This window comes from Platichthys flesus, chromosome 18 (genome assembly GCF_949316205.1).
Source record: "Platichthys flesus chromosome 18, fPlaFle2.1, whole genome shotgun sequence".
NCBI lineage: Eukaryota > Metazoa > Chordata > Actinopteri > Pleuronectiformes > Pleuronectidae > Platichthys > Platichthys flesus.
In genome coordinates, this window is record NC_084962.1 from 3,850,459 (window position 1) to 3,866,359 (window position 15,901).

Below are 15,901 nucleotides of genomic sequence, written 5' to 3' on the forward strand. Positions count from 1 at the left end.
TATATCACGAAAGCAGTGTTTTTGTAGATAGCTGATAACCAAACATGAAAACAAGGCTGTTATTCCTGATCAAGGCCAACAAATTGAGTGAATTAGAAGCTGGCAAGGAGCTGCAGTTTTGATAAGAGTATGTAGTCTTGGCTAATAATTTATCTGTGTATTGATGTGCAATCTGGTCAAAGAAACCAGTGGAAACCATTATCTTTTCAAAAGTTCGGTTGAATAATTACATCAAATTCAGTGTTGAGCTGAATCCTCGAAGTAGAAACAAATTGCAGGTGTAACACAAAGGGAGATCCATTGCACTGTTTTCAGAGGAGTGTTGCCTTTCTTCTGGGAAATGCCTCAGTCCTGGCTGCCACTGCCTGACTTTAAATTAAATCTATTTTTTCTGCTTCCATGGTTCAGGCTGCAGCTTCTTGCAGCTCATGTTGATGATCTCATGGCGTAGTATTCACCACTGCACCGGCCTCTCTAGCTGCTTTGTCTGTCTTCTCATGAACTCTTTATGTAAATACGTGCTTGCTCATTAAAGGTTTTGTTGGCTGACTGTGCCTTGGATATGAAATGTGTTTGGTCCTGCAGCATGGCATCCTTTCTCATCGATAGGAATCTGTAAGTGATCATTGATGGAAGTCTGTGTGGAGCGACCGCCTTTTTGATTTCCTGGTAGATTTGTTTTGCGTTCCTCATTGCATGTCATAGTTCAGGATATTTTGTTATGTTTTTTATTAATGGTTTTTGCCATGGTTTCACATGGCACTTCATTGTGCAGTCAGTCCATCTTAGCGTGGTCACAGCAGGATGCCCTCTGTGCAACAGCAGTGGAGCCCTGACTAAATATTTCATGTCAAATTTACATTATCTACAACATTGAACCTCACTTAAATAAAGTTTCTTCTAAATTGAACAGCAATCTGTAAGTTTGACTTTAAAGCACTTTATTTTATCTGTTCTACTCATGGTAATCGAACATTTTCAATATGATGTGCACTCATTCATCTGTTGGTGACTTGCCATTATATGTGAAATCAGCAACAATGAAAATATTGTCTATATCATCTATATTTTTATGTGAAGTTTTTCTGTGAATAGAAAAAGCCTATTCATTTTTGTTGAAAGAGTAGTTTTGCATTTCTATGCTAAAACACTCCTCGATTGACCTTTGTCCTTGGGCATTTCTTCTATTAGCTGCCTGAGAGGTTCAAATGACCTTTGACCCCTGAGGTCATTGTTCACGTTTGGCTTGAATGGAATCAATTAATGCTTTAATATTGATTTATTCACATTCCCCAATGTCTCATTGACTTGTGTCCATGTTGAGAACCAAATTATTATCCCCTAATTATTAGACATGAAGTAATCATCTGTATTTTAAGTGGATAATTTCTTTTCATTTTCAGTGTAAATCATCTGTTGGCAAACAGGGAATTAGGGCTTATCACATACAAACTGATGGTATTGACAGAATTACTATTAGTGCCCAATGTGATCATTATGTGTTGCTATGAGTCTATGTGTATCGGTGTGTGAGTGAGTGAGTGAGAGAGATAGACCTTCCATCAAACTGTTTGTTTTGTTGATTTTAATTCTCACTCTCGATTGTCTGTTCTGGTTTATTGTAATATAAACCTTCCGTTTATGGTTGGACAGTTATTCATTTTCACTGTTTGCAAATAGCACATTTTGATCTAGTTTTTTTTCAATGTCTCAACGGCTTCAACTTCTTTTCATAAATCATTCACTACTACTCACTAAAGCTGCATGTTGACAGTAATATTTGCTGTATTGAGGACGTGGCATGCTGTCATAGCTAATCTGTGTATTCCATGATCTGTTTCATTTGAGCAAATACATCGCCATTGCTGCTGTAGAGATGTGTCAGCGGTGTAACCTGTTGATGTGACCTGACAAAGAGTTACTCAGGCTGAAACACTGTTAAAATGTCATTTTTTATTAGGAACATCAGTACACATTTTAAATTCATGCGACTATTCAGTCAGCCAATCATGTGGCAGCAGTGCAGCACTGATGTCAACATGGAGCAGAATCTTGAAGGAAAGTTTCAAAGGAGTGTGGAATCGATAGCGATAAGAGTTTCTCCAGCCAGCCCCCTAGTAAACACTCCAAATGTAGTGAGCCAGTTTCACAGTGAACAGACAGACCCTGAGTCAGCCTGACTCCACACTGTCAAGCAGCCTTGTGCTTTGTGATTTTCTGAAACATGACAGTTGAACTCAGTTTTCCTTCCCTGTGTCTTTGCCCATCCCCCAATGTGTTACCCCCCCTCCCACCAACAGACGTGGTGCAGACCCCGGGTTTGACCACCCCCACTCCTCCCCCACCACCACCACTGCCACCCAGCTCCACTGTGACCTCGGCGACAGCCACCCCCATCACACCGGCCGCCCACCCTCCTCCGCCCCCTCCTCCTCCTCTCCCTCCCACGCTGACCCCATGTGGGACGCCCCCCCCACCACCAGGTCCTCCTCCTCCTCCCGGGAACCCACCTCCTCCCCCAGCACCTCCTCTCCCCGCCGGGCTGTTCTCCCCCACTGAGGACCGTCCCCTCGCAGGCCTGGCCTCCGCCCTCGCTGGAGCCAAGCTGCGCAAAGTGTCAAAGGTGAGCGCTTGATTGGTTATGTGATCTGTGGAAGGCTTGACATGTCATGTTTAAAGTACAGAGGTACAATCACATTTCTGTTTCTCCATTTTTCATCACACAATTTGACAAAGACACACACAGCACTCACACATGATATCCACAAGTAATCTCACTGAATCACTGTCACTTAAACAGTCAAGCAAAATTCATGCATGAACACACACACACACACACACACACACACAGTCTTCATCTGTCATGTCTTATCTCAGACTCAGGGGAGATTTACATATAAAGCTGACAGCGTCCCTGCCAAACAATGAATGTCTGCTTCCTGACAAAATCCAAAATCAACTACAAGTCTGACATAGTGCAGTCTTTTAAAATAGTTAACACATTTTCTTAAATAAAGTAATAATAAATCATTAATTTGTGCTCTCTTCTTAAAATTGTATCAATGCTTCTTTCTGGTTGTAAAGAGCTTGTTACATTTGTTTGTATTTCATTGGTGATGCTTGTGTCTCTTCAGAGTGACGATGCAGCGGCATCTCTGGCAGCAGCCATTTTGGGAGCTGGAGGGGCTGCAGGGGCCAAATCTGAGGCCAGAGGCAATGGCCCTCTGCCTGGAGGAGGAGGCCTTATGGAGGAGATGAGTGCCCTGTTGGCCAGGAGGTAGTGCAACCTCACTTAGGCTACATCCACATTACTACTATTTTGAAAATGCATCAGATACACCTGGCCTCCTCACTACTCTGAAGCTTTAGAGCCGCTAAAACAGAGAGGTTTGGAAACGCTGCTGCGGGGTTGCGTTTGCTAATCTTGTTGTCTTTGCCAACAGCTGTAAAATTTGGCACTTTGCAACATGATACAACTGCTCACATGTGTAGGAGACAAACTGTTATGCGAGTAACAATGCAACAATTCCCTTGTTCAGTGGGACATGCATAGATTCCTGTTAACAGCGGCATGCTCATACCAGGTCTATGTGAGTGTTCACGTTTTCAAAATTAAGGGTAGTAGTATGGATGTAGCCTTACACTATGTCTGTCCCTGTCCTTTAGCGGCTCACAATGCCAGACTCAATGGTTTTGTTGTTATAATGAATATCAAAATCACCCCTCTCCCAGTATTCTTCGATATTATACATTATACGTTGTACAATCCTAATATGAAATATATTAATATTGTTGTCAAAGAAGAAAAACTGTAGAAATTAATCCAATCAGAATCTATGTGTTAAAAATCTGGACTAGATCTGTGGTTTATGATATGAACATCAAAAAGGCAAATTATCTTTCAACATTAAACCCGGGACATTTGTCTTACAGAAGAAGAATTGCAGACAAGGGCTCGTCACCTGAACCTGACCAGAGATCAGTAAGTATCTTAAGTGCTGCTCTGTTCTCCCTCCATGTCTGCCATATGGACAGCTTGTTAGATATGGTTCCAAAATATCATTATTACTTTCCCCCTACCACTGACACACACAGAAGCTGCTCTGTGTGATGAAGCGCATGGATTCGTGTGTCCAGAATGTAGAGTGCACTGCATTCATTACATTTCTGCCTGAAACGACTCCTCAGTCACTCATCGCTTTATCTGTGTGATAGTCCACATACCTCAGGGGGGATTTTGTGCACAAAATTCCAGTCTGTAAATCGCTACTATAAGATAGTATCAAGCTAGGCCTTTATTTAAAACCGGCATATGTTGTTAAGAACTCATTTCTCATTAGATAAAACTAGTTTCCTTCACGGATATTTCACATCAGCCACGACATTAAAAATCACTGGTTTCGAATGTTGTGGCCGATCGGTGTCGCAGCCTCCCTTCAAACAGCCTGTTGCCATCTCTGTTTGGTATCTGCTACACTCTCTGATTACCACATTGGTGACCTTTGAACCCTGTTTCTGTTTATCCAATAGGAGGAGGGTGAAATGAACACAACCCCTAAAGTGTCAGCATGTAGCACACCAGGTAGGTGTCAGAAAGAAGTCAGTCAGAGTCTGCGGACTGAGCAGAGCCATCATCACCAAAGCAACAGAAATTAATATGCATCTTCCTAACGCAGACGATGAGGACCCAAGTTAGCATTAGGGCTACATCCACACTACTACGTTTTCATTTGAAATTGCATCCACTCTGATACGGATAAAACTCGGGTGTTTTAGAGCCGTTAATACAAAGAACTTTGGAAACGCTGATGGCTCTGTTTTCATTTTTAAACTTCGGGGCTGTGTTTTAGCCTGGACTGGTAGAAAAACACAACCGCTTATTTATTGGGTGTTTTCAGTCACCACATAGTCTTCACTGATTCATCAGTGTCCGATCTCATGCCCACCCCCTTCCGGAAAAAAATGGGGGTGTTTTGAAGAGTTTTGATAACACCGTTTTCAAACTAAAACTTTGTAGTATGGATGGAACCTAACTTGCACTTTCTGGACCTCACACACAAATCTGCTGTTTCAGGTTTCTGGAAATCAACTTTTGTTTTGTTTTCCGCAGACATGCCCAGGAAGCCATGGGAAAGAACAAACACCATGAATGGTAGCAAATCTCCAGTCATTGGAAGGTAAAGTATTTAGCCAACGCTACTTCTTTCTCTCTTACATGGCTTCATGTTGTTTATTCCTTATAAATTACATTGTTATATCCAATGATTCAAACAAAATTGAATCTGCCACAATATTTTTGTTCTGAATGACTCGCTATTAAACATCTTTTTCCCTCGTAATAGAAACATTACCATCTGATAGCTTTAGCATGGTGCCCAGCTGTGGCTGTTCAGGGCTTGCTAACATCACTAAAGCTTACGGCGCCTTCTTGTGCACCTTGGATGTTGGACATCCAACTTACTGTTGAGGTGTCTGTTTGCTAATCAGCTATTTTGGGGCTTTCAGTGTAGATAGCGGATGTACGGTCCAAGTCTCTTCCATTCACAGTCCAACTAGTTTCCTTTGTCACGTCAGTCTCCACAAAAAAGTACTTAGATACTTTAGGTATATAGGTTATTTTAGGTCCTGATAACATTTTGGCCAATCTCTATCAATAGCTAGCTGCATATGATGCAGATAAATTAAAAAGTAGATAGTCGTCATCTCTATTTCTCTCCACATGGAGATAGGACAAATCTTGTTCCAGTTATGCAAATTCATATGAAGAATCTGGTTATAGAGATTGCTTTCTGGCTAAATAGGATATATAGGAATACATCTTAAATAGCTTAGTCTGTAGGGTTAATAATCTTCCTTAGTAAACAGATGAAGGCACCTTTCAGTATGTGTACAATATGTCTAGAATGAAGAATGTTAATTTATAAGTTCAGCAGCAATTGGTTGTATTACATCCCATGGAGGTGTTAGAATTAGTGGATGACAGTGTCTGCAAATGGATGTCGTGAACAGATACCGCCCCGACCCACAGCATTATCTCATTAGGCTGGAGACAAACAGTGCATAGATATATACCAGGCTGTAATTTGTAAAGTCAGTGTCTCTGCTGCTCACACAGACGAGAGTCTCCGTGGAGATATCCTCTGGGAGCAGATTCTTCCAACAGGTAGAGAGAAAAGACAGTGGAGAGTTTGAGGAATCCCTTCTTCTCTAAAACAATCTCCTTTTTTCCTTAAGGTTTGCTGTGATGGACGTGTTGTTTTTTTGGCAGGGGAGTTGTTGTTAAATGCTTGGAGGTTTGGAATGATTTATGTGTTGTCTTTGTGTAACATATTGATCAGCCTGTAGGAGCCAGCTCTGCTCTTCTTTTGTTTGTCTAGTTGATGGATTTCTAATGGAATCCAGTTCTTGTGTTTTGCATGCATCTCTTTCTGCTGCCCTCAAAAAAACATTTTTCTTCTCCCCTCATTCTAAAGAGGGAAATCCATATGTGTGCGTCACATGCTAAACACCCACGCTATCATACACACTGACAAAAAATGAGTGTCCACCCAGTGCAGAGTAGACTTGACAGAGTTTTATCGTTGTAGAGCCTGAACAGATCCAGCAGGGTCGCACAGATAAGGCCCTGCTGTCTGTGTGTGTGTGTGTGTGTGTTTATGTGTGTGTGTGTGTGTGTGTATATGTGCATGCGTGTGCCTGTGTTTGTGCGTGTGTGAGGGGACCAGATGGGCGTTATACTAAAAGATGATAGGACTGAGAGTGAAAAGGGCGGCTGTGTCTCCACCTGAGTCAATTGCCCCCCCCCCCTCTTTTCTTCTGATCTGTGCACATAAGATTAAGATTAAGATTAATTAAGCTTTGAAGAGTAACATAATTTCCGCCCACTTGCAAGGTACAGTATTTCCAACCCATAGCAATTAAATGACCTGCTGCTGAGCTCGCTTCCCTCTCTTTCACTTCTGCTTCCTGCCACACACCCTATCTTGAAAGTGATTGGCTGCATGGTGAACCTACCAACCCCCCCCCCCACCCCCACCCCCCCCCCACACACACACACACACACACACACACACACACCCCACCCCACCCCACACAGAGTAAAAGTGCTCTCTCCATGCCTAATAGCTTTACCTCAGGAGGTGCCAAGAAGTTGAGCCGTTCATAGGTTGCATTTTTCATTTAAAGACGTTTGCTGGAAGAAATGTTTAGCCTGTTTCCATATGTCACATTTATTTTTATAGCACATTTAAAAACAGATTACAAAGTGATTGTGATGAGAAAGGCAGACAACAGCATTGAGGTGGTTGAAAACAAAGCAGTGAACAGTTAATTCAATAAATATAGGATCATGAAACTTCAAGACTTGATCACCGGCAGTAAAAGGACAATTAAATGAATAATTATAAAAACTAAAAAAGATATTCAAAAGCCGAGGGGCCCGGACGGCAAAAGCACAGTCCCCCTTAGGTTTCAGCCTAGACTTTGGAACAGCCAGCAGGGGTCTACCCGAGGATCAGAGGCTTCCCACAGGCACACAAGAGGTCAACGCTGCCATGCCTAGGCTCAGACCTGGCCTGGATGACAGTAGAATCTTAAAATCGACTCTATATAACGTACAGGGAACAAGCTGAGAGAAGCAAGGATCGGGCTGATGTCATGTTCGAAGCTTAGCGGCTGCTTTATAAACTAGTTGGAATTTTCAGGAACATTTGAAATAAAGTACACACGGACTCTTAATTGCACTATAGGACCATATGGAGGAGGATGTGTGAAGCTGCAGATATGTAACCTCCTTCTGGCAGGAGGTTATTTGTCTTTACTAAGTTTCATGGGTTGCTTCCCAGCGTGTGTGTGTACCTTTGTGTGTTTACATGCATGTCTGGTTGAGTGCACTTCCTGAAACGCGTGTGCATGATTCAAGCAGAGGTTTTGAGACATTAACTGAAGAAATTTGAAAATTGTGTCATCAGATGCATCAACACCTAACTCATAGACAGAGTGAAAAGCTTCACCGGGTGCTGTAATGATCACTTCTGCTTTTCTGTCAAAGCTTTTACGGTTGAAAATATTGAAATCTTATTCTTTCACATAAGAAGGTACTTTGGTTTAACAGGAAACAGATCAGCACATATCACAGAAGTTTTGTTGTGTTTATCAAATTCCCAATTCGTTCTAACAGGTCTTACTGCATTCTCTCCTAATGATGATAGAATGAGTGATATGCACAATTTTGGGTGACGAATCCAACTGTGCATTAATTTGATGTTCATGAAATTATGGAGTAGCTGGTTTTGCGCCTTGACCTTTCACCCCTATCTCAGTCTTTCAGGTCTTTATCAGTATGATTTCTTTGTCTCTTCTTGTAGACCTAAATCCACTCCTACACCGACTGGATCCTTAACTGCCAACGGTGTGCCAACAGAAGCTGTCGACTACGACAGATTGAAACAGGTACAATAACATTGAGAACACTGATGAATTTCTATTGTGTCACTGTAGGGGGGGGGGTATATATTGTAACACTGATCCCTGTTTGTGTCAGCATGAAATTATACCTTTACACTTAAACCAGTGGATTTATCAACGGGAAAAAAACTAAATCAGTTAAAGTGCTTTAGCTGATAATTTATTACCCTAAATTAATTCAAAATTACAAAAGCAACAGCTTCATTAACGTGGCGTCAGTTAGTTTTCAGGCGACTCCGACAACACATTAATCCCAAAATGATGTTTCTCTTTGCTCCTTGTGAATATTGCACCAGCAATTATCTGACCAATGAGCATGTGGTCGGACGACCAACCAACTGACCAGTAAAACGGGAGACTACAGTCCTAACATTTACTGCTTTAATGTAAAGGTTTTATTTTTCCTGTATCTATTCTGTCCATCTATTCAGTCCCATATTTTTATTTCAGTTTATATATTTCTATAACTTACAAAGGGCAATGGAACGTTTAATATCTATAGCTCTTCAACAACTATTTGTGGGGATTAGTTGTTTCTTAGTCTGAGTTTCTTCTGTGATTCGGAACAGCTGCACCGGTTAAATGAGTTCTCTGTGTTCACATCTGCTCTTTCCATATTTCATAAAGTAAAAATACATGGTTAAGGTAACTTCTCCTTCTGACCTCTGTGAATGAGCCTGCTAGATAAGTACACAGTATGTCCGAGTTCTGCCTATCATTACAACAGCTCGCAGCAGCAGCAGCACTGGGACACAGATGACACCCTACAAACCCACCTCTGAACTCACCTTCATTATCATTTTCTCACTCGTTGTGTTATGAAACTTCATATCTCAAATTAATACTAATTTGCCCATATACTCTGTCTGTTGATTTGTTTACATCTTCGCGTCATTAAGTAAAGTCTTTAAGCCTAATCTCACTGGGATTCCCTGCACGCGGATTAGCTTCTGCATTAAGTAAACAGAGGACCTCCCTTTGCCAGTTGGCTGCACCTCCACCTTGCTAAATCCAACAGCCACAGGAGACTTTCAGTGAATAGCTCCTCTCCTCCAGGGAGCTGGGGGTAGTCAGTAAGTCTGGTTTGTCTCTCCTCTGAGATGTGAGGACATTCAGATGAAAAGGTGACATGGTATTCTTTCTTTTTTAGGACATTCTGGATGAGATGAGGAAGGAGTTGTCGAAGCTAAAAGAAGAGCTCATTGATGGTAACTGACACAGCCAGCTGTGCTCTCTGGTCACACATGCACATCAGTCATCCTGCAGAGAAAGCTTTCAGAAAGACTTTTAATCAGGGAATATACACATTAAACACCCAAAAAAGTAATGCAACAGTTACTCTCTGTTTAGTTTCTTCCATATGTCCATTGAGCTTTGTTTAGGTATTTTAAATATTTAAATTTGAAAAGTTGGCTGAGGACAGGAAGTGAAAACACATACATACTCTCTTCTCAGAAACGCACCGTAATTCTTACACTAGTGTCCCGCAATGACACATAACAGAAACAACAACTCAGAATGTTCCATGTGCATATAGAGAGTGTAGTTTTACTTACACAACACAGCAGTTATATTACAGCTGTTAGCAGGATTTTCCATTTTGCAGGCTTCTGCAATGCCGCAGGGCCGATGCCACCACACAAAACCCTGTATCCCCACAGCTCAAATAAATGGAACTGTCTGAAAAAGACACTGAGAGATTCAAATTATAAATGTCAGTTTGATAAAACATGACATTCTATTCATTGCGACTGCTACACATGACCAGAGGTCAGGCACAAATGACCGTGAATAGATGCTAAAAAGTAAAAATGGCAGATGTATTGTTCATCTAAAGTAACTAAATACTTAAAGAAGAAATAAAATAGCTAAACAACATTATATGTGAATTAATCATTGTAGTTCACTACTTCCAACATCGTTATTGTTGAAATGCATTCCTGAACCATCAGGGGCAGTACTCTGCAATATAACTGAGCAGAACTTGAGAATAATGACAAAGCTTCATATATAATATTCTAGACAGCGGAGACTGGAGATGAGGGTCAGCTCAGGTGAAAAAGTGTCTGACTGTGTCTGTCTTACACTGTGTGTCCTCAGCAATCAGGGAGGAGCTGGGTAAGTCCAGCACGGCGTAGAGGATCCAAATCTGCTGTTCAGAACATCTCCACCAACGTGACCCAAACACAGACATCTAAATGGTCGATCGAAGGCGTGACGAAACAAACGACGGAGCACAACGGCGGCAAACGGTGGAGACGGAGATGATGATGATGATGATGATGATGATGATAATGATGAAGATGACGACAATAATCCTATTAATACTGACAGACGACTATATCTGGGGTGGAGAGGCTTTGGACAGAACGACAGTGGACGGGGTAGTGGTGGAAAAGGCTTGTAACGCTGACGTAGCTGCGACTCATGGAATCCATTCTGCAAAGTCTTGTGTTCCCGCGGCCCCCGATCCCCCCCCCACCTCCTCCTGGGCTGTTCTGACAGAGAAGCGAAAGCCCTTATGCAACGCAAGCTCTCTCGCTCTATCAGTTATTATAAAAGAAACGACTAATAAACACACAGCAAAATAAAACCGAACTCTTCGATGAGTGCCAATGAACAACCATTGGCGCGTGAGTGAACGGCAACGTTGACGCTCAGAATCAGAACTCTTGTGATTTACTATCAAAAAGCACGTTTTAATATTAAGCGATAGCAGGAAGGTGGGGATGGAAAATAAAAACTTTATTTCCCATAATGCCATAGGGGTAGCGTGCGTGTGTGCGTTAGTGTGTGTGTGTGAGTGAGTGAGTGTGTGTGTATGGGGGACTTGACAGTCTCCGGTGAAGTCCTCCACTGCAGGACACTGTAAAGCTTGTCTTCCTAAAATACTATTTTAACCTGAACATGTACAAAAGAGAGAAAAAGTTATTTAGAAAACCACGTATCTATCGACCATGTCAGTCTCAGTGAAGATCCACGGCCATTTCGAGTAGCTCAATAATCCAGTCTTTAAAACAGGATGCTCTCTCTCTCGTCTGTCTCTTCATCTGTGAAGTCATCGTCACACGTGTTGTTTCCCCCGTGAAGTGGGCGACATTAGTGTGGAGACATTTTACCGTCACGCTCATTGACCATGGACAGACGTGTAGATAGGAAGGACTTTCTTCCTGTACGTTTTGATTTGAACACTGTCTCTCTCTCTCTCTACCCCTTTCTTTGTCAGTCTCCGTCATGCCCGTCACTCTTAGGTCCTCCGTTTGGTGCACGTGCACTCTTTTTTTTTTTTTTATGAGGTGAGGGTCACAAGTCTGCCACGAAATCGTATTAACTGTAATAGTTTTATTACAAGCAATAAGTGTAGCATCTATTGTAAAAGCCAGAGTCCCAACTCCACAAGACATGTTTCAGTGTTTGTCCTTTCTGAGCCCTTTGCTGGCCACATGTTACCGTGTGACACTATACCACTGCTTGTATTACAGATTTTCTGTGAAACTGAAGGCGACACTGTAAGAAAGGATTTCATGGAATTTCTCAATATACTCTCCTTTTATTTTGGAAATTTTTCTTGCTATAAAAAATCCAAGAATATTGTACATTTAGCCACATTGGAGCTGAACTGTTTTTATTTTACAACATTTATACAAGAAAATACTTTTTAAAGGAGCACAGGTCAACCCAAATGTGTAAGTGATGATGTCCATGTGAGGACGTGAATGTGCCATTTACCTTTTCACCAGTGTTTACTGACGTTTGTTTCACCGTTTTGTCTTTGCCTTTTCTTTCCTGCCACTGTCATATCCTTAAAACAGAAACTGTCTTTTCCCTCAATGTATTACATATATATTTATATATATATATATATAAGGGAAGTGTCACTATATTCTAAAAAACACTTTGGTTTCAACATTTTTGGTTCTGAGCTGAGTTTGTTGAGTACAATCCACCTGAGTGGGACACGTTGGGAGCTGAGACTGGTGTTCATAAACTGTAGCTGTTGCACCAAGCTTGTATGTCAAAGTAGCAGAAAAAAGTCCACGTTAGTCACAATTCTGTTCCCTCCGGACCAGGGACAGCCGCACTAATACAATCAAACCTCATGACTCGCTAACAGCCACTTTACAGTGGTGTCTGCAGGACACATGTAATAACAACCTTTTGACCTTCAAGAGGATTCCTACGTGATATGATATCCTGAAAAGGTTTTAAAGTTATGCTTTAAGAAATTTAGCAACTACAGAGTTTATTTTGTGATATTCTAATTGTTACCAACATCAAACTGAGGAGTTACAACGCAATACAGAGTGTATATCATCACAGTAGCTCAATCTTAGTGTAACATGTCTGGCCCCTTTACAATAGTCAGAGTATTTAGCCCCTTTTCTACATGAGCTAACATCTGGCTTTTGTCTGTAATGGGAATGGATGCAGTTGGCTTTTACTTGCTGGTCAAAGGACTCTGCAGTGAACGCAGGTTTTAAATCGGCTCAGATCGTCACTGACGGAAGGCTGGCACCCGGATGAACACCCCAGTGAGGTGAGAGAGCGCCTGAGTTGTCTGTGCCGCTGGAGATGTTGAACCTAATGTAAAAGACAGAAAGGAAAACTCCTACTTGCAATGGGAAAGAAGTCAATCACCCTTTTGTAGCAGCTTCACCGCGTTTTAAAAACCTGTGTATACCTGCTAATTTTGGCATAGAATAAGTAAAGGTAGCTGTAAGGGGTTTATGTAGTTGTGATTTAGTTTCCATATTAGGTACAACTGCAGTGTCATACCTAATACCTTTGGGTTGATGGGGCGGGTCGAAGGCACGGTACAAGCAATCATGAAAACGCCATTAGTTCCCAGAATGCTACTTAATAGTGTCTTTTCACGCCTGGTGAACACCCACGTCGAACTCCACATCCCCAGTTTGCTCTGGTTTTTGAAGTCACCCAGCCTTCAACACTGCATTATTTTTCAGTAGACAGATTTTTGATGGGTAACATGACACATTGGAGAATTGGCTTACAAGTTATCATATTGCATAGCTGTTAAACCTGGTATCTGACCAAAAGGTTTGTTAATCAGAGGCTGCCTGCTGAACTGTTCAAGGGCTTGGATGTTACTGCTTTGTTAAAAAACTGAGAAAAAGGATTTCCCCCTCAGTTTCTGTCATTTGCTTGGGTTTGGGTCAAATTTGTTTAAAAGAAATACTGTGGTTAAAAAAATGCTTTCAATTCCAGTTGATGCGTACAGATGCCGTCATTGTTTGGTTTGACCGGAGGTTTTGGCATCTGTTGCAACTGGTGTATTTCATCCTCCAACTCTCTGTCGATGAAGCTGTGTCATCCTTTCATCCACCTTTCCAAAAAAAAAAAAAAAAAAAAAAAGCTGTAGGCACATCTGGCCAAGAGGCTCCTTGTCCTGAGTGTTTACACAGCATTGATTGCACTTTACAAGAAAAACCCCGCAGAGCAAACCAACGTACTCTGACAACAGTTGCTTAAAGCCTCTGTCCCCAACAGTTGTGGCTATCTCACCAAAGGATTCAGACCGGCAGTCTCCTGCTAAACACGATCACTCAACAAAGTCGCCTTTCTTATTTTTGTATCATTTTGTCAAGAGGTCTGAAAGCAGAAAGATGTCCATCTCCATATTCAGTCCTTTGGACGCGATGGTAGGTGAAATGTCTTGAAGCTATGTGGTCTGTGCCTTGCTCTAAAGTTGCATTTATATGTTAAAGATATAAAGATGAGTAGTAATAATAATATCTAGGGACTGTAATTATGATCACATACGGTTATATTTTTGTTTCTCTTTCATCATTTGATTCGAAGGGAGAGTTCAGTGACCATGGTACTGTTCCTCACCAGGAAAACATCTTTGCAGATCTTGTTTTTTTTTTTTGTTGTTTTTTATTTTTACATAAATGTCGTTTCTTGCTATACAGCTCAGAAGTTCAATCAAACCTTTTGTGGCTTGTTCCAGTTCAAAGATGATCTTTGCTCTGAGATGATTTTTCTAAACCAAGTCCCGATAAGTCTGGCTGCAGTGTTCTGTGTTCCCTCATGCCATGTAAATGTCACAGAGACAGTTCGTGTTCAGCCCCTTTTTTTTTTTCTTTTCTACATACTTGGGAATCTCTGAGAAAAATCTGTTGGGCCCTTTGCAGCGAGGTCTGCTCTATGTTAATGTAGGGTCGCTGATGGAAACATGTATCTTTGTCCGTTTTCTGCTGAAGGAGCTGGAAGGTTTGTGAAATTGCAGGCGGAGTATTTGCAGAGAGGGATTTGGGCCGAGGCAAGTTTGGTGGATGGTTTTCCAGACTTATTCTTTTATCATCTGCATTGTACCATACTGTTCTCACGTTAATAAGTCTTTCATGCTAACATACTGTTTTGTTTGAGCAAATGAAATAAAAAATTGCAATATACGAATATAGAGGTTGTTTCTCTTTTTTTTCTTTGAACTAATTCAGTGCGCGTTCTAAACCTACCTGTTTGAAATGAGCTGCTTGCTTGGCCTGCGGTCCTGCTGCTCAAACTGTTCCATGTAATGTCACTTAACACGTTCGTTGGTTGGACATTCTGTGCAGAGCTTTTTATAAACAGTGTATGTTGCAGGGGGAAAGTTTTCGCTCATCCTATCAGGTTTATCTGCAGTGGTCACTCATTTTACTCAAATGAAACTGAATTTAAGTGTGAATGATTTACTCAACCGTTATATTTGTACATTGCATGTCCACTTTAGCAAAGATCTGTGAAGCAATAAATAAATAAAAGCTCAATTTTAAGCATTATTGCAAAAAAAATGATGTTGTGCTTTTACTTTGAAGACAACTTGTTAAAGAGGAGGTAATTCTGTAAAAGGGGATCAGCATTAGCTTCACCCTTCTATGGTCTGTGTCTAAGTCCGATATAGTGAATTAAAAATAAACAATTATCAATGATTTACTGACCACTGCTGCAGTTTATTTGAGGGCGTGGGAGAAGACATGTTTAACTTGGTCCACAGACTGTAAGCACAATGCCCCACCCCCACTGACAGCAACAGAGCACTGGTCGCCTCTTTCTTCAGTTTTTATTAATATTTAACGTATTGCAGGTCAAAATTGAACCTTACTTGGCACTGGACTTCCTCACTTCAATATATAGACATTTTGGAATAACTTTGGTACTTTAAATAACTTGAACAAGATGAATTAGGCGCATTAATTCAACTTTTCTTTTGCAAGAGAATGATTGTGTTATTTCTTCCTTTAAAAGTTATGACTGTTGGATTCCCAGCCGACCTCAGTCCTTCCCTGGTGCGTCCATGTGTGTTGTTACACAAGGTCAGAGGGGGTCTGATGTGACAACACGTCTGACTGCAGCACAGCTCGTCATGCTCACCCTCAGTGGAGGAGAACAGGAAATGGAAGAATAACTGAGAATGAGTGCCGGAAAGTTTTTT

General features: G+C 41.4%; 1 protein-coding gene across 4 annotated transcripts in view; it reads left to right on the top strand.

Moving 5' to 3' along the window:
• enah (ENAH actin regulator) overlaps positions 1–14,882 on the top strand; it is a 119,326-nt gene extending 104,444 nt beyond the window's left edge. For all 4 annotated transcript variants that reach the window (XM_062411472.1, XM_062411471.1, XM_062411473.1 and 1 more), the window contains 8 exons: positions 2,301–2,623; positions 3,135–3,277; positions 3,934–3,982; positions 4,531–4,582; positions 5,111–5,177; positions 8,367–8,451; positions 9,617–9,674; positions 10,567–14,882. In XM_062411472.1, coding sequence (XP_062267456.1) covers positions 2,301–2,623; positions 3,135–3,277; positions 3,934–3,982; positions 4,531–4,582; positions 5,111–5,177; positions 8,367–8,451; positions 9,617–9,674; positions 10,567–10,604 — 815 coding nt within the window. In that variant the 3' untranslated portion in view covers positions 10,605–14,882. The remainder of the gene's footprint in view (positions 1–2,300; positions 2,624–3,134; positions 3,278–3,933; positions 3,983–4,530; positions 4,583–5,110; positions 5,178–8,366; positions 8,452–9,616; positions 9,675–10,566) is intronic.
• Positions 14,883–15,901: the final 1,019 nt, after the last annotated feature.